Source organism: Papaver somniferum, chromosome 8, assembly GCF_003573695.1.
Source record: "Papaver somniferum cultivar HN1 chromosome 8, ASM357369v1, whole genome shotgun sequence".
Classification (NCBI taxonomy): domain Eukaryota; kingdom Viridiplantae; phylum Streptophyta; class Magnoliopsida; order Ranunculales; family Papaveraceae; genus Papaver; species Papaver somniferum.
In genome coordinates, this window is record NC_039365.1 from 19,013,322 (window position 1) to 19,032,969 (window position 19,648).

Genomic DNA, 19,648 nt, shown 5'->3' on the forward strand with positions numbered 1-19,648 from the left:
AGAATTTGAGGAAGTTTGTAGTACTCTGAAAATTAAAAACCCTAGTGATGATGCGTTGAAACTTAGGTTATTCCTCTTTTCCTTAAAAGATAAAGCCAAATCTTGGATGTATAGTTTGGCTTCTGAGTCAATTGAAACCTATGACCAACTTACATCTGCCTTTATACAGAAGTTTTTCCCAAGGCACAAAACATCGTCTATTAGGACACAAATCTATACTTTTTCTCAACAAGATGGAGAATCTTTATATAGGTATTTAGAAAGGTTCAATGACTTAATATCTCAATGTCCTCATCATGGTTTAGAGATGGTTAAGTTAGTTTAGATCCTCTACGTGGGTTTAGATTATTCAACAACAACCATGGTTGAGTCCTTATGCACAGGTGGGTTTGAGAATAAAACTGTTGATGAGGCGATGACATTTTTGAATGAAATCTCCGATAAGACCCAAAAATGGGAAAATAGTAGGGAACCCCAAAAAAAAATTCTTCTAAGTAGAGGAAATGTCAATAGGGTAGAAGGATCTTATGAGTCAGATGCTAAAATAGCAGTCATAGCCAAAAAGTTATAAGCCTTAGAATTAGGTAATTCTAGTGGTAATAGTGGTAGAATAGAGCCTTCTTGGGAAGGCCATACTGTTGAGGAGCAAGCCAATGCTCTTTATAACAACACTAGATTCGATAACTGTCAGAAGTTTGACCCACATTCAGAAACCTATAACTCTGGCTGGAGAAACCATCCCAACCTTTCTTGGTCTAAGGGTCAGAATCAAGGTCAGTCTAGTAACTCTCAAGTTCCCCCAGGTTTTGGCTATACTAAGAATCCTTCAGCTCCGGCACAGTTTCAGAACCCTTCGGATAAGAAGATTATGAGTTTAGAAAAGTCTCTTGCTTTGTTAACTCGTAACACTGTGCAATTTCAGCAATCTGTCGCTCAAGGTTTAAAAGAAAATAAGAGAATAGGTCAGGCTAACTCTCAGGCTATTTCCGAGTTGAAAACCCAGGTTAGTCAGATAAATAAGTCTTTAAGAGAAAGAGGTAAGTTTCCTAGTCAAACTCAACCCAACCCTAGAGGAATTAATGAAATAGGTGAAAGACCATCCGAACATGTAAATGCTATTAAAAACCTTAGGAGTGGTAGAGTGATAGACAACAAGGTTTCCATGCCTGATAGTGAACATGTTGTAGTTCACCCTTCTGAACCAGAAACTGAGGAGACTGATAGAGTCTCTAAAGAGACCAATGAGGGTCATATTGAGCCCGGATTTGTTCCTAGAGCCTCATTCCCACATCTTCTAGTTCCAACTAAGAGGGAGTCCAACTTTAAAGATATATTGGAGGTTTTTAAGTAGGTTACTATCAACCTCTCATTGTTAGATGCGATTAAGCAGATTCCCGCTTATGCCAAGTTTCTTAAGGATATGTGTACGCGAAAGCGAAAACTTAGTGTCCAGAAGAAATCCTTCCTAGCTAGTAATGTGAGTTCTATTATCCAGAATACCACTAGTCCTAAGTATAAAGACCCAGGGTCACCTACTATATCTTGCACAATAGGTAAATACTGTGTCGAGAAAGCTTTGCTTGACTTAGGAGCCAGTGTGAACTTACTCCCATATCATGTGTACCTTAAGCTAGGACTTGGTGAGATGAAACCTACCCAGATGACACTTCAGTCAGCTGATAGGTCCGTTAAAATTCCTCGTGGTGTGATCGAGGACGTTCTTATTGAGGTCGACAAGTTTATTTATCTAGTGGATTTTGTTATCCTAGATACCCAACCTGTCCCTGACCCAGAGAACCAAATACCAGTGATTTTAGGTCACCCGTTTTTAGCTACATCCAATGCGATCATTAATTGTCGAAACGGTATTATGAATTTGTCTTTTGGTAATATGACTATTGAGCTGAACATTTTTAATATTAGTAAGCTACCCTCTGAACTAGATGACTCGAACATAGAATAGGTGAACATAATAGGAACATTAGTCGAGGAGTCATTACCAAACACTTTGTTAGAAGATCCATTAGAAAAATGCCTAGATCACTTTGGGATTGATTTTGATGATGATAAAGTGATTAATGAGGTGAATGCTCTGTTAGATTCAACCCCTTTGTTAGACACTAGTAATGGATGGAAACCTAAGTTTGAACCACTACCAGTTTCTAAGTCTACCCTAGTTTCTTCTTTAGAAGAGCTTCCTAAGTTGGACCTTAAACCATTACCAGATACCCTGAAGTATTTGTTTTTAGGCCCATCTGAAACTCTACCTGTGATTATAGCATCCGACTTGGATAGTGATCAGGAAAGTAGGCTAGTAACCGTCCTTCAAAACAACAAGGAAGCTTTAGGGTGGACCATAGCAGACATTAAGGGTATAAGTCCTACTGATTGTATGCATCATATCTATTTAGAGAGTGATACCAAACCTTCTAGGGAGATGCAACGTCGACTGAACCCTAATATGAAAGAAGTAGTTCGAACTGAGGTTCTTAAGCTGATAGATCCAGGCATTATCTACCCCATTTCAGGCAGTAAGTGGGTCAGCCCCGTTCAGGTTGTTCCCAATAAATCAGGTATCGTTGTAGTCCAGAATGAGAATAATGAGTTAATCCCAACCCGGGTGACCACGGGTTGGCGTGTCTGTATTGACTATAGAAAATTGAACAAGGTCACTAGGAAGGACCACTTTCCCCTTCCCTTCATCGACCAAATGCTAGAGAGATTAGCTGGACGTAGCCATTATTGCTTTTTAGATGGATACTGCGGTTATAATCAGGTTGTTATTGCCCCAGAAGACCAAGAGAAAACCACTTTTACTTGTCCCTTTGATACCTTTGCGTATAGACGCATGCCTTTCGGGCTATGTAATGCCCCTGCGACCTTTTAGCGTTGTATGTTGAGCATTTTTTCTGACATGGTAGAACGGTTCTTAGAGGTCTTTATGGATGATTTTTCAGTGTTTGGTTTGTCTTTCGATGAGTGCTTGCATCATTTGTCATTAGTTTTGACTAGGTGTAAGGAAAAGAATTTAGTGCTTAATTGGGAGAAATGTCACTTCATGGTTCGTTCAGGAATTGTTCTAGGGCATATCGTATCTTCGAATGGTATAGAGGTAGATAGAGCCAAATTTGACCTTATTAAAACTTTACAGGTCCCAAAAAACCGTAAGAGATATTAGGTCATTCTTAGGGCATGCAGGTTTTTATCGACGATTCATTAAGGATTTTAGCTTGATTTCTAGACTTCTTTGCAATTTGCTTGCAAAAGATGTTAAGTTTGTTTTTGATGATGCTTGTTTAGAGGCTTTTGAGAAGCTTAAGACTTTACTCACTACCGCCCCCATAGTCCAGGCACCCAACTGGAACCTACCCTTTGAAATCATGTGTGATGCTTCATATTATGCTATTGGTGTTGTGCTAGGTCAGCGAGAAAACAAATTACTTGATGTGATTTACTATGCTAGCAAAACTCTGAATGATGCCCAGTTGAACTATACCACTACTGAGAAGGAACTGTTAGCCATTGTGTTTTCCTTAGACAAGTTTAGACCCTATCTCTTAGGTTCTAAGATCGTAATATATAATGATCATGCTGCTTTGAAATATCTTCCGTCTAAGAAGGATACGAAACCTAGATTGATTAGGTGGATCCTTTTGTTGCAAGATTTTTCTCCAGACATTAGAGACAAAAAGGGTGCCGAAAATGTAGCAGCAGACCACTTTTCTAGGCTAGTTGTTGATTCCCCTGATGATCCCCTTCCTATAAGGGATAGATTTCCTGATGAACAATTGTTCTTTGTTACCCAATTACCTTGGCATGCGAATATAGTGAATTATCTTGTTACTGATCGAATGCCCTATCATTGGGGTAAACAAGATCGTTCTAGGTTTTTATCCGAGGTTAATCACTTCTTTTGGGATGATCCTTATTTATTTAAGTATTGTCCCGACCAGATTATTAGGAGATGTATACCTAAGAGTAACCAGTCCAGTATTATTTCCTTTTGTCATGATCATGCTTGTGGGGGTCACTTTAGTGCTAAGAAGACTTCTGCTAAGATTTTGCAGTGTGGATTCTATTGGCCTTCGTTATTTAAAGACTCCCACAGTTACTGTGTTACTTGTGAACGTTGCCAGAAATTAGGAACCATTTCCCGTAGGAACATGATGCCCTTGAACCCTATTTTATTTTTTGAGGTCTTTGATGTATGGGGTATTGACTTTATAGGTCTGTTTCCTAATTCTTTTGGTAACTTATACATCCTTGTCGCTGTAGACTATGTCTCTAAGTGGATTGAGGCGGTTGCGTGTAATATTAATGACCATAGGGTTGTGATTGAGTTCTTGAAAGATAATATACTTACACGTTTTGGTACACCGCGAGCTATAATTAGTGATGGAGGGTTGCACTTTTGTAATTGACCTTTTAGGGTTTTGCTGAAGAAATATGGTATTACACATAAGGTGGCTAACCCATATCATCCACAGACTAGTGGTCAGGTAGATATTTCCAATAGGGAGATAAAGCATATATTAGAGAAAACAGTTAATCTTAATCGGAAAGACTGGTCGTCTAGGCTTACTGATGCCTTATGGGCTTACCGTACTGCGTTTAAGACCCCCACTGGAATGTCACCTTATCGACTTGTGTATTGAAAGGCATGTCACTTACCTGTTGAGTTAGAACATAGAGCATATTGGGTTGTTAAGCAGCTAAATTTTTCACTAGACAAGGAAGGAGCCCATAGGAAACTCCAGCTCAATGAGTTGGAAGAGATTCTTAGAGATGCATACGATAGTTCTACGGAGTATAAGAACAAAATGAAACTTGTGCATGATAAGAATATTTTAAGAAAGTCATTTTCTCCAGGTTAAAAATTTCTTCCGTATGATACCCGCTTGCATTTTCCCCCTGGGAAGTTACGTTCTCGGTGGACGGGTCCTTATATTGTTCGCAGTGTCTTTCCTCATGGAGCTGTTGAGATCGAGACACCAGATGGTAGTATTTCTTTGAAGGTTAACGGTCAGAGATTGAAATCCTTTTTAGAGACCTTTCCTACAGGTGATGTTGAGGAGGTCCCTCTGGAGGACCCTGTTTACCCTTGATTGACCATCGAGGGGATTGTATGTTGTATATTAGTTTTTGATTTCTTCACCCAGGTACTATCTTTCCGAATTCTCTCTTTACTGATTCCTCATGTTACTTTACTTTTTGATATTGCTCTTTCATTAGAAACATTGTGGACAATGTTAGATTTAAGTTTGGGGGTGGGGAAGAAACTTTTTGTTAGCTTTTAGTTGCAATAAATAAACTCCAGAGCCTAGAATTTATGCTCATTAAGGTTGGAACTAACCAATCTAAGTGGATGGGAAAATCTTGGTTATAGGAGTTGAGGAAACAATCTGATTATATGGAAACATCTAAAGAGTATTCATAAAAGCACATATCTCAGGTGTTAGAATTTAAAAAAAACATGGTAGTTTCGCCATATCTCGTTGAATCCTAATCCTTCTGTTTTTATTTTTTAAGTGACTTGGTGGGGCATACGATTCAAGTTGTTACCTTTGCTAGGGTGAAATAGAGTGATTGAGATACCAAAAAAAATAAAAAAATTTAGACCAGACCATCAGACCAACCGGAATAAATTCAATAAAGTCGACCACTGGTTCCCTTGTATATGCCAGTTGTGTTGACCTAGAGTTAGGTTTATCGACAACTGGTCCCCTTGTATATGCCAGTTTTATTGATATTAGTCAGACCAGTATCTCAGTCCATTAGGATAGGTTCATCTTGGCAGAGGCCTTCAGACAGATATGGGAAACACCGTTCACTTTAAACCATCTACTTTTCTATTTATCCATGTTTTTAATCTTTCCATGTGATTGGTTGACTCCGGTTATGATGTCCAGAAACTATCTGAGTAGAGCTTTGTCACTTATATATGAATTTTAGTATGCTGAGTGCAAACTCGTGTACAACAATTGGAATTTCGCATCAGGGTACTTCCTCCTATAGTCAATGATTGTATGCCAACCAAGGAGATTCTTTAGTGCCTTCCAAGGTTCTGCTTAGATAGCTAGAATCTGGAGTAAAGGTTTTGTGGGTACACCTCTGGTAAACTCTCCGGAGACAACACTCCGCCGCTAGGGCCACCTAGCGGTTTAACGGCTTGCTGCACGTGCTTAGTGTAGTCATTTTATTTTCTAGATTAGTTTTGCTCGAGGACTAGCAAATAATAAGTTTTGGGGTATTTGATAGACGCATTTATGTGTCTGATTTGTCCTCAATGTTCCGTATTGTGAGTACTCGATAATTTTGTACTTATTATGTTTTTTTGTGTGTTTGTAGGTATTTTTTTGGAAATAAATATTGTTGGAAAATTTGGCTCGAAAAGTGCTCGGAGCACCCCCAGGAGGAAAATTGCTATACGGACCCCCACTTTGCTAAGGATCACCCTGGGCTATGTACAACCCAATTTCATTCTCAGCACCCACCTGCTAAGGGAACCCCTACTCTGGATATGGGGACCCTCTTCTTCTTCCACGTTTAAACTTTATCTTTTGGCGGGAAAATGTATCACTCACCTGCGGAAACTGCTGGAGTGGATTTGACCGAGATTTTCTCGGATTTTCGGTTTGAATTGGACTCTTATCAACCTGTTACACCTAATCAGGGACGGTAATGAGGTTTGTTTCGAGAAACAAGGAATAGAACGTGCAAACATAAGAAACAAAGAGGATAAATATTCTCTGGGATTTTTTTCCGAGTTATTTTTGGAGTCTGCGTGTGCCCTGAGAGTGTTCCGCTCAATCTGTTACGTGCATATTTCATGTTTGGATGATCGCAATTTCCAACAGACGCATGCAGAGATTAAAAAGGGAAATTATTCCCGTATTCTGAAAAGAAATAAAAGAAAAGATACAGAGCAGTTATGAGGAGAATTATTTGCATTTAGTCGAGAGATTCCGAGGAGCTGTTGGGTATAAAAAGGCTTCACGGGATTCAGATCAGGGGACGGAGAGTTTGGGAGAGTTTTGGAGAAGATAGAGGAGATAATCAGAACCACCTGCTTCTCATCTGAAGAACACGAAGAAAAGACCATCCAAGACAGTCGTTTTTCAACCGTGGAAACGACACACAGGCGTGGGTCGTGGATCTACAGAATCAGCGACAATATTGTTTTATCGTTCTTTTCAGTTTGTAACAAATAAAACTGTTACAAACCCGGTTTTATCATTGTTTCTCCCATTTCATCTTTGTAAACACCCTTTGAGCAATAAAAATGAATTTTGAGCGTGTTTCCATGATGATGAGCTAATTCTCGCGCAACCAAGGCAATGGATGAAGCTATCTATGCATGAATGATTGGTAACAATTTTATTTTCTCTAATTTATAATTCATTCAATCACCGCTTTTGCGGAGTTCTAAATGTTCACATAATTTTCTTAATTACTTGTGATTCAATTTGATAGATTATACTTTGTTTAATCGATTGATAGTCTATTCTTAGGGAATATAATAAATATTTGGGAATATGTTTGATTATGTGTGAATTAAGAAATAAAGGACTTAAAGGATAGTTAGAGTTTTGAAACATATTTGGTATCGTTCATTCATGTGTAATAGTGGAATCTAGTGTCTTGGTTACTTTTAATATCTTGAAATCAATTTTGCAATAAACTTTCTATTTTTAAGTTTTATAAGTCTAAAATATTTTTCTTTCACAAGTCTCAACGAACTTATTAACAATATCAAAATATAACACTGCCAAAGAGCGCATCGGATAAGGGGCAATATCATTGAAGTTGAATGTAAAAGAATATTGGGCACATGAACCTACTTTATTTTTCTAGTTAGCTAGATCGACACAACAACTATAGTGTAATTTTTTCCATTTATAAAATGTTTGTCTTGTGCTAAAGAATTGAATTGATGTACATAAAGAATCTTGTTGAGGGATCTTTCTTTAGTATGATTATTTAAATGAATCTATAGACCAGGTATTTGAGTTAAAATTATATTGTTTGATTCGATTCATAAACATTGTGAAACTGTAGGTTCTTTTTACCTTTAACATTATTTTTGGGGAATGTTGTTGAACAATTACCTTTTATAACATTCAACAATGTTTTTAAAGAATAAGAGTTTTTAAAAGTTTACTTCGCTATAACGTTTCGCGAACAATTGTAATATATCCATTCTAAAACGGGCTTTGCTTGTAGTGATATTATCTTGACACAAACTTAATTTTATTTTCCCTATTTGTTTGATGTATCTACAACATTTTTATCATATAACATCTAGTTATTTTATATTTTTTTTAAAATTAGGTAAGAGGGAGGACTCGTGGACAATCTTATATGAACACTATCTTACATGATTTGTGAAAAAGCGGAGGTCTAACAACCATACCCAATGTTTCGTTTGGAAATATGAGAGGACTTACTCCAATATACTTTCAAGAGAATCAACTAGACAGTCAGACGCAATCTATAGGAAAGTATATCAAAGAGCGATATCTCTATTTCTCAATTCAATCCGCAATCAAACAAATAAGAATTTGCGAGCCCGATTGAATAAAGAGAAATAACTTGAACGGTACCAAAGACCAATGTTCAAGTGTCAATCAATTTATATCAACAACCAAAGGTTGGATTATCTAATTGATTGATCTTAACACATAACCTGTGATATTTCTATTATATAACAAAATATAATGCGGAAAAGAAATAACACAGACACCAGAAGTTTTGTTAACGAGGAAACCGCAAATGCAGAAAAACCCCGGGACCTAGTCCAGCTTTGAAAACCACACTGTATTAAGCCGTTACAGACACTAGCCTACTACTAATGAACTTCAGACTGGAATGTAGTTGGGCCCTAATCAATCTCACACTGATCAAGGTACAGTTGCACTCCTTACGTCTCTGAACCCCAGCAGGATTCCACGCCCTTGATTCCCTTAGCTGATCTCACCCACAACCAAGAGTTGCTACGACCCAAAGTCGAAGACTTGATAAACAAATCTGTCTCACACAAAAAAGTCTACTAGAATAGATAAATCTGTCTCCCACAGAAATACCTACGAGTTTTGTTCCGTCTTTTGATAAATCAAGGTGCACAAGAACCAATTGATAAACCGTACTTATATTACCGAAGAACATCCAAGTATTATCAATCACCTCACAATAATCTTAATCGTATGGAAACGAAACAAGATACTGTGGAATCACAAACGATTATACGAAGGTGTTTGTGACTTCTATTTATCTTTCCTATCGTAGAATAAATTTCGAGAAAATCTTAGAGAAGATAATAATCAAACGATAGAATCAAGCAAGATCAGAACACGCAACTACAGAGAAAATAGTTGGGTCTGGCTTCACAATCCCAATGAAGTTTTTAAGGCGTTAACCAACAGGGTTTCGTGAAAAACCTAAGGTTAAAGGAGAATCGACTCTAGATTATGCAACTAGTATCACACAAGAGGTGTGGGGATTAGGTTTCCCAGTTTTTAGAGTTTCCTTTATATAGTTTTCAAATCAAGGTTTGCAATCTAAGTTACCTTAGTAACAAAACATTCAATATTCACCGTTAGATGAAAACATGATTAGACCCAAGCTCATATCTTTCAACCGTTAGATTGAACTTAGCTTGTTACACACAAATGAAATGTACATTCGTTTAGGTTTGAGTAACCGTACCTAAACGTGTGCACCATGTTGTCTCAACAATAGTTAACCGAAGTTAGCCACATGAACACTCTCATATCAACCTTGTTCATCTTAACCATAACTAGTTCAAATAAGTCAAATGAAACTAGTTAAAGAGTTGTTCAATTGCTATATTCTCATAGAAGTATACAAAAACACAATCAAAACAAAATGGGTTTGATTCACTTGAATCAATTCATGAACATTATAGCCACGGTTTGCAAAGACTGCATTCCTTATTATATAAATGTATTAGTTCATGTATACAACCGATTTTAGAACTTTAACCTTCAAGTATGCAAATGGGTACGCACACTTGAAACACCTGGATTGAGTTTGGGTTTCGCCAGTACGCGAACGGGTATGCAAACCACAAATCCCAGCAGAAAATATCGGACATGAACCTTTCGCCAGCATGCATACGGGTATGCATACTTAGGTTCCTGGACTTCTCAAACCAACAGGTACGCGTATGGGTATGCATACTATGGTTCCCGGACATGGATTACATATGTGCAAGAGTGCACAACATGTCATAATCTAATAATGGTTAAGTGTTCTAAACTTTTATTACAATCATTGAAACTTTCTTAGAGGATGACAATAGCCGTTTTCACACACTATTAGCATTAAAGCAAATTTCAAGTTATTGAAATAATCATAACGAAACATTCCAAGTATACACCAAATGATCGCGTTACACAAACCATGTAAGATGTTACTCGGAAATTTTCACATGATCATTTTTTGACTTTCGTCAAGAATATAAGATGAACTTGGTCGAAGCGAAAGCTTCCCAACACATATTTCGTGAAATATGTAAGCGAGTTAAACTCAGATCGAAATATCAAATGTGCATAGTAGAAAAATATATAGCACTACGACTTATGTCTCAATATAGGAGATATAGTAGAAATAGACTTTCCAAGTGATAGATGAGTTTCAGTCTCCACATATCTTTTGTTGATTAAGTTCCACAAGCTCTCCTTAATAGTTTTTCGTCTTCAAATGATGAATGCCTTGAAGTCTAATGCTCAACTGCACAATCTATCCTAGTCCGAGACATCTATAGGTAGACTAGAAATCAAGACTTATAGTTTTGACCACTAACATTGACAAACAAGCTTGAGATAGCAACACTTACGAGTACAACCGAGTAGTGCTCTAACAATTTGCACCACTTTTTCTTTAGATATCAAACGACAATGAATTTGAAGACAATGCATTGGCGATACGTTCTTCTTATAAAACTCGACAATCCTACAAAGAACGATCACAATCCGAGACGTATAACACCACCATCTACCACTTTGAAAATCAAGTGTTGAAACATAACAGTCAAAAATAGAATCGGTATATTGACTTTTGAATTTCTCAGAAGAGGGAAATTTTCCAATTTTTCCAGCTGCAATCACGGATATTCGAAAACACTGAGTTGGACTGAGCATAACACATTTTCTTCATAGATATATTCATGGCGAGAACGACCAAAATGATAAAACCAATTAGAACAATGAGATTGTAAACTTGATGGATTGACGTCTCGAATCAAACAACTTTTGATTCAAACCACTTTAAATTTCCTAAAAAAAATAGAGCAACGATATAACAAAAATGTTTCTTTAACAAGCACAAGTGCGACAAACTTAGAAGATAAGATATACCGAAGACAACCACTATTGGTAGATACACATGAATCAACTTGGAAACCTACAACAATATTAGAACTACATTACTAATATCTCAACCAAAATTGAACATCATTTTAAATTTTTATAGTTTGGAAAAACAAGTTCAGAAATGAGAAAAAAGATAAGATTAAGTAGAAAGGAAAGAACGGAGATTTTAATTAGGAAAACATAAGAAAGGATTTGGTTTTCAAAAGAAAATTTGAACTGAATTAACTCAGTTGAGAACGATCTGCAAAGCTCCCATTTTAATCCAGAGTATTTTAAGCTTATTTTTGTTGCTCCACACCATTTTTTTTATAAGAAAAAAGAGAAACTAACCAAAAAGCTCAGGTCATCTAATTAAAGTTACAGAGAAGCCTTCAACTGGGCTAACTCTAGCACCAGGTTGAAATGCCAAATTACGATACATAATAGTTTGATTATGCATAATTTCCGAAACATCAAAAGAGTGAAGAGAAATAAGTAGTTGTTGGAGGTTCGGGCCATTCCAGTTGAGGTTTTCAAGATACTCTGATCGAATACAAAGTTTTGCTAATCTAATTTCCGATAAGTTTAGGTGATGTTGAACTTTGGTTAAGTTTCCTAGGACAAAAATCAATAGCTTCAAAATTTGCTCCCCTCATTTGGTGGAATCCTAGTTGAAATCTCCCTTGAACCTCCTACTGGTATTCCTTCTGGATTGCTTTGAGAGTGGAATTGTCTTGAGCTGCAAAGTTTATGTTGGCTATGTGAAGCTTTTACCCAATTCTGGTGCTAGTTTAGCTTCTCTTGCATCCCTGTTGATTCCAATGGTACTGTCCTTATAGTTCATTGCTCCCATAAAGTTCACTGAAGAAGACATGGCCAATAACGCAAAGTTATTGTACAGGAATTTTCCACCATTAGTATCATGCAAGAAGACTTCCGTAATGTTAATGCTGATAGTAATACCAATTTTTTTCCTTGTGTGTGCTTACGAGTCTTTCATTCATGTCATCATTATCCATTTGATAATAAATATTATTTAGAATTGCCTTGGTTTATGCATCACTCTGTTTAAGGAACATAGATGCTGAGTTATCATGGTCGCAGTGGTATTAGCATTAGGTTTGATATTTCTGAAGACAAAATCGCATCTGGCCTTCCATAAAAACCAGCATATAGTGGAAAGAGTGACATTCCAACTTGCAATCAGAGTATTGACCTGGAACCATTTGTTGAGCCAATCATGAAAAGAGGAGGAATTTCCAAACATTTGGTGATCTATGCCAAATAATTTTATCCATACTTCAGAAGCAGTAGGACATGACATAAGAACATGGGTGATATCCTCATGACCGCACTTGCATATGCTGCAAATAAGGTCAATATAGTGAAGAATGCTGGCAGTCTTGGCATTGGTAGGTAAGATGCCATGAGCACATTTCCAGATAACTAGATGGATAGATGGGAAGGTATCTAGTTTCCAGATTTCTCCCCAAGGGGTGTTGCAGGTGTCATTAGCATATAGAAATTTGCTTGTCATATAGAGATTTCATAGTAAAGTCTTCTTTGATTGACAAACTCCAGATGTTCTTATCCTCAACATCACTATTATGTTCACTGATTTGAATAACATCTTGGATATCCTGAGAGAACCAAGTTTCTAAGAGATTAAAGTTTCATTCTCCAGTGTCAGTGAATAGTTGATTCACAATTATAAGGTCATGAGGACACATAGGTGGTTTTGATAGGATTAAATCCTAAACCATCTGTCCTCCCATATGTGTATTTTGAATATCATTCCCCACTTTCCAACTGTAGTACTTTTGGATATTTGCAATACACTCAAAGATATCTTTCCAAATCCAGGAGTCAGAATGCTTTTTTTATCCATTCTTATGACATCCTGATTAGGAAAATGAGTTGCCTTCATAGAGCATCACCACAAGGAATGAGGCTCAGAGATAAGTCTCCAAGCTATTTTTGTGATCTTAGCATTGTTGAAGAATTTCATATTCTTGAAGCCTGGACCTCCTATTTCTTTCGTTATGTTGAAAGCATCCGATGAAAAATAAAATAATCCTTTTGGTTTGTCCTGCGCCTTATTCCAGAAGAAGTCCCTTTGGATAGAGTTTATTTCTTTGCAGGTGGCTTTTGAAAGCTTGAAGCAGTTCATTTGGTAAGTACTGGAAGTAGATGTAACAGAGGGTATCATGGTGAATTTCCTAGCTGTTGACATGATGGATTCCCAACCAGTAAGGATACATCTTAGTTTATCAATGCAAGGTTTAAAAGCTTGCACTTTGCTCTTATTTGTGAAGAGAGAGAATCTCGGGTATTTATCTTTCACATCAATCTTTTGGACCCATGAAGATGCTAATACTATCAATAATATCTGGAGAAGTATTCTTATTAAAGAAAATACCAGATTTAGAGAAATTAATCATCTGACCAGAGGCCGAAGTCCTGGAACATTGCAGCCACACCATTGATAGGTCAATATTCATCATAAATTCATACATTCCTCATTTTCCGAGACCAGATCCGTTTTGCTACAAGGCAGACCCTGGTCCAGGAACCCAGTGTCACATTCGCAATTTATATAAGATATTCAGGTAAAATTCGACGAATTTCAGAAAGATGAGAGAATTTTAACTGTCAAAAGAAAAAACCAGTGGAAGAGATAGTGAGCAAAAGAGAAAAAAAACACAGTCATGGCTTCTCACTCAAATCTATCCTCCTTTCTCTCCCCTCCTCCTGCATCATCTTCTTCTACACCAAAATCATATCTACACCCACTAAACCTCTCACAAACCAGGTTCCCACAAAATGGATACACAAGGACTAACTCCAATTCTCCTCCCCGTTTCATTTGCTCAGCAGCTGGTCAAACAGGGTTCTTTTCAAAACTAGGAAGGTTACTTAAAGAGAAAGCTAAAAGTGATGTTGAGAAAATCTTCTCTGGGTTTTCAAAAACTAGAGAAAATCTCTCTGTAATTGATGAGCTTCTTATGATGTGGAATTTGTCTGATACTGATAAAGTTTTAGATGAGCTTGAAGAGGTTAGTTTAGTTTTCTTAATTTTGTTTGTTTAAGTTCTTGAATTGAATTTCTGAGTAATGAACTGAAATGGGTTTTTTGAATTTTATAATGCAGGCTTTACTTGTTTCTGATTTTGGTCCTAAAATTACATTTAAGATTGTTGATAGTTTAAGGGAGGATATCTTAAGTGGGAAGCTCAAATCTGGTACTGAAATTAAGGTAAGGTACATATGTTGTTTATTAGGAATTAGGATGATGATGAGTTTCCAACTCGGGGCTAGCTGCTATTGGTTTTTTTGATTGAGTTCTTTGTTGTTTGTGTATAGGAAGCTTTGAAGAAATTTGTGCTTGATTTGCTAACAAGCAAACAAGGGAATAAGTCAGAACTTCAACTTGGGTTCAGGTTGGTTCTTTGAACATTGTGTTTAATTTAGAGATTTTGTGTTTGGTGCAATTGAATTCATAGTTCATATTTGGTTTTGGATTAGGAAACCGGCGGTAATTATGATTGTTGGTGTAAATGGAGGAGGGAAGACTACTTCATTAGGTGATACATTCGACGAAGTCGTCATTTCATTTGTATTCTATTAAGAATTTAAAATATGAAACTGAATTTTGCAGTTTTGAGAAATTTAGAAGTATTTATATAATGTGCATGAAGCACGAAGAATGAATATGTCGATCTTTCTCTCAAGCTTGTTTAACTGTACATTTGCAGGAAAGCTTGCATTTAGATTAAAGAAAGAAGGGGTAAAGGTGAGAAATTTGTTGTACTGTTCTACTATTGTCACAGGGCTCTTTCCTACGGGTTGTTCTCTAGTCTTCAGTGTCACAGGAAAGCTTGCATTTAGATCTTACTCGAATTTGTATATCTTTTGTTGTACTGTTCTACTATTGTCACAGGGCTCTTTCCTACGGGTTGTTCTCTAGTCTTTAGTGTCTCGGGGACCTATTTTTATCGTCATAGTAAGCCCTTTGCGTTTCTTTCTTAGCAAAAACCTAAAGTTAATTGAGAAATTTGTAAAACAATGTGTGGATAAGACATGTCAAGTACTAAGGATGCGTCTCAAACCTTGCAGTTGTAGTGTACATTTTTCGGTCTATGCCGAATAAATTGAACTCTGTATGCTTGAACCTTTGCATTGCTGTCACATATTTTTAATTTGGCGGTATTTTCAGCTTTTGCTCTCTTAAGATTTAAACCTTTCTTAGTTTATGGTTTGAGGTTGTGCCAGATATTAATGGCAGCTGGTGATACATTTAGAGCAGCTGCTGGTGATCAATTGGAAATTTGGGCCGAGAGAACAGGCTCAGAAATAGTTATGCCTGAAAATGATAAAGCTAAAGCTTCAGCAGGTATACACCTAATCGGAGTATTCTCGCTGTCAAAGAAGAAACAATTTAATACTCTTAGTAACACATTTGTGAAAAGTAGGATACTCGTGTAATCTCTTTGTATAGTTCTTTCACAGGCTGTCAAAAGAGGAAAACAAGAGGGTTATGATCTAGTTTTGTGCGACACATCTGGACGTACGTACAGAGATTTTGTTATTTTTACCTGATAATTTTCAGATCCATTTGGTTCCATTCTGATCCATGGTGTTGTTTGCCAGGATTGCACACTAACTTCGACCTGATGGAAGAATTGATAACCTGCAAGAAATCTCTCGGTAAAGTGGTTGCAGGTGCCCCAAATGTAATACACTAGTATACCGTTATGGTTCTTTAAATTCCAGCTTCGAGCCTATTTGAACCTTTTTTTAGTAGGCTTTTTATGGTTAACGAGTATACTCTTAAACTGTCAAACTGATATGTCATGAGAAGTAGCATAGAGAAATCTAACTAAATACAATAATGAACATTGCAGGGTCTACTGTAATAACGTGTCTACGTGAAGTTTGACACTCTTATCTGATATAAAGAAGATTGAATATTTACTGATCTTTAACTATTATGCAAACTTTACAGGAAATCCTGCTTGTTCTGGACGGAACAACTGGTCTAAATATGCTCCCACAAGCGCGAGAGTTTAACGAAGTATCATTCATCTCTGAAAAACTATCAGCTGCTCTAGTCTTCGATATTTATACAGTAGCTTCTTGATTGTGCAACTATAGTTGATTATTGTATACTTTATAAAAATACCACAGGTGGTTGGTATTACAGGTTTAATATTGACGAAACTTGACGGTTCTGCTAGAGGTGGTTGTGTGGTAAGCTTAAACTTTTACCTGGTTTTTTCTGTGCTGGTTTTACATCTAGGTTTCTTATGGTTTTAAGTGTTCCAGCATGCAAAAGCTTGGTGTTGTTATTGAAGATACTGCTTGCAGGTCAGCGTCGTGGATGAACTTGGCATCCCGATAAAGTTTGTGGGTGTTGGCGAGGGAGTTGAAGACTTGCAACCGTTCGACGCCCAGGCCTTTGTTGATGCCATTTTCTCTTAAGATTTTACCGAAAAATGGTCAGTATGCCAATAACCGTTTGCCTATGTATTTGACGTGTATCAACATGCTCCATTCTTGTTGCCTACTTATTAATTGTTTCAAATTGTTGGAATTTTCATATTGTTCTGGTTAACCAGGTTCAGTAAGTTCATATATGGTCGTTTCAAACCCGAAAATTCATTTTTCAGTGTCACCCATTATATCAATTAGCATAAGCGGATATTATCTGACTAAACCAAAACTTTATTGGTGAACGCAACAATTTTTTTTCTAAGCTGGAAAGAAATTGATTGGTAATTAGGATCACGTATTTGTTTGCTCTTCTTTCACAAACTTTCATTATGATTATGACTAAAGATTCTCCTTGACTGGTTTATTAAACAGGGGTGCCAAGGAGGTCCTGGGGAAAGGAATTGGTCGAGATGATGATACTCATTCGGTGCAGCAGAGAAACCAAAGAATGCCTGAACCCCAAAAATGAAGGCAGTCTCCCAAAATTTTGTGGTACAGTATCTGAACGGGACATGAGTTACAAGCAGTGGATGCAAAATAAAGTCCCATGTTATCTAACACTCAATCTGCCAAACATTGAATTTTGAAGATGGTTTACAAGTATACATGAGTTGGGAACACGCTCCCTGGGATCAATGTGTTTTAGTTTGTTTACTGAAAACATTCATTCATGTATGAATACCATACTGAGTAAACAAAATCCATACTCATCTATTTTGAATGCAAATCAGTTAATTTTGTACAAGAAAGTGGATTGGATTGATAAAGCAAAATCCATACTCATCTATTTTGATTGCAAAATGAGTGTTCTGTACTTTCAAAGCAAAATGAGTGTTCTGTACAAGAAAGTGATGCTGGATTAATCAGTGGTTTATATCGGAAAAAAGAACAAAAAAAAAGAGGTAGAAACAAAAAGATCTATTGGCTTCGCCCAGGTTTGAACTGGAGACCTTCAGTGTGTTAGACTGACGTGATAACCAACTACACCACGAAACCGTTTGTGGCAGTAATTTGAAAGTAATAAATAAATACTTTAAGATTTTGCTAAAACGAAATGCAATGATGCACTTGAAAGTTGAAACGCAAAATACCGAAATGTTTGATTCTGAATCTAGATCTGTTATGTTACTGTTTCTCATCCCTTTAAACAACGAAAATGATAGATGCACCGTGATTTAAGAACCGTGGTGAGAGGGGGTGGGGCCCACGCCTGCCTGCCCCTCCTGATGCTGAGAACGCAGGATCTGGGACCGTCAGACTCCTGTCGGTGCTTAAATCACTATCATCACTCTTTACAAAAACAGTCTCATCCGGTTTTTTTTTGTATCCCACGCTTTCTTAGTTTTGAAGTGATTTCTATGGGTGGTGGGAGGTTGGGGCCTGGCGCCGTACATCAGTCTGAGTCTCACTCACCATTTGATAGAATGCTTTGAGTTTGGGTTTCTCTAATGAATTGCCCCACCTCAGTATAACGTGTATACATCTTTTTGTTGTGTTCATTTACCTTTCTTCTGCTGAAATTCGCCCCCACTGATGGGTGCTATCGCTGCTACGAAGTACGAGCCATTAAATGATCAGCACATCATATGTGTCATCGACCATTTTATATACTGTCCTAGAGTTTAGCAATTGAAAAACACCTATTGATGATTGATTTATTCAAGCTAGGTGGAATAACACAAATTAGCATCAATCAAGCTGGTGAACTCAAAATAAATATATAGCTTAAAATGATATCTGACTATAGTTGCAAGTTTCCTCACAACCACATTCCACTATAACTATAATCAATATTAGATAATCATCATTAAATTCTTCATTGATTATCAAGATTTAGGTCGATTTACAAGATGGATACAAGTATTACAACAATCTTACTTGTTCCTAGATTTACTTTCTCTCTCCTAATTTCTTGTCTAGAACTCACTAACTAGATCTCTCCCACAAGTAATAACCTCTCCTCTTTATATAAGATTTTACATAGTGGATGACAGCTAAGAGATCCTTTATTTTCGGAATCTCTATGCGATACACTCGCTCATGTACAATCACTCGTTCTCGCACAAATCTTCACACTTTACTCGTGACTTTGCTGACATCATCCATTACGTCATCTCAACCTTGCTGTGTGCGATCTCCCTCGTTTAAGTTATATAGTCTTTACTTCGCATACTTACTAACATGTGCGATATCTCACTCCTACATTCTGCCTCTTCTCATTTCGTTTATTCTACAGGGTGAGCGATATGAGAAAACTCCCACCCTATATTATCGCATATGCTTGTCTTTTCACATTTTGCTCTGCCGACAATTTTCCGGAATTCCGTCTTCCCTTGTTTACGCGTGTCTTATTAACCATTCATTTTTTGTAACGTCTTTTTAACCGCTTGTTTCTATCCATTCATTTTCTCGCATTAATGAGAATAAATTTTGAAAAATGGGACACACTTTCCCTATATATCTTCTTTTATCTTCTTCTTCATTCTTTTTATTTCTTTTACTCTTCTTCGTCTTCTCTGCTACTGTTCTTTATCAAATAACCTCCATTCTCATTCTTTAATGGCTCCTGTTGGTAAAAAGATGGAGACAAAATTTACCAAATTAAAGGACGAACTTCATTCGAAAGGTTATACACTTTCTCTTCCTCGATCAACTGATTATTCCTCCAAACTTAATTTTGATTTGATCAGCTCTGAACAGTGGAGTAATCAGAGAGTCATTGTTTCATTAGGGAAACTTCAAATGCTTCCAATTCCCCTGTATAACCATGAAATTCCTCTTTTC

The 19,648-nt window shown here is 36.9% G+C and overlaps 1 protein-coding gene, 1 non-coding gene and 1 pseudogene across 2 annotated transcripts; 1 reads left to right on the top strand and 2 right to left on the bottom strand.

Moving 5' to 3' along the window:
- Positions 1 to 203: 203 nt before the first annotated feature.
- LOC113307088 lies at positions 204 to 303 on the bottom strand (annotated as a pseudogene).
- A 13,679-nt stretch (positions 304 to 13,982) lies between these two features.
- On the top strand, positions 13,983 to 17,609 carry LOC113306610 (cell division protein FtsY homolog, chloroplastic-like). The gene is made up of 12 exons (XM_026555535.1): positions 13,983 to 14,428; positions 14,523 to 14,627; positions 14,735 to 14,811; positions 14,897 to 14,955; positions 15,127 to 15,164; positions 15,644 to 15,764; positions 15,870 to 15,938; positions 16,022 to 16,104; positions 16,377 to 16,445; positions 16,559 to 16,621; positions 16,739 to 16,869; positions 17,237 to 17,609. Exons 1-11 carry the CDS (start codon positions 14,081 to 14,083, stop codon positions 16,850 to 16,852), a joined length of 1,146 nt encoding a protein of 381 aa, XP_026411320.1. The 5' UTR covers positions 13,983 to 14,080; the 3' UTR covers positions 16,853 to 16,869; positions 17,237 to 17,609.
- A 177-nt stretch (positions 17,610 to 17,786) lies between these two features.
- Positions 17,787 to 17,860, bottom strand: TRNAV-AAC. Its single transcript has one exon. It is a non-coding gene; the product is annotated as a tRNA-Val (tRNA).
- Positions 17,861 to 19,648: the final 1,788 nt, after the last annotated feature.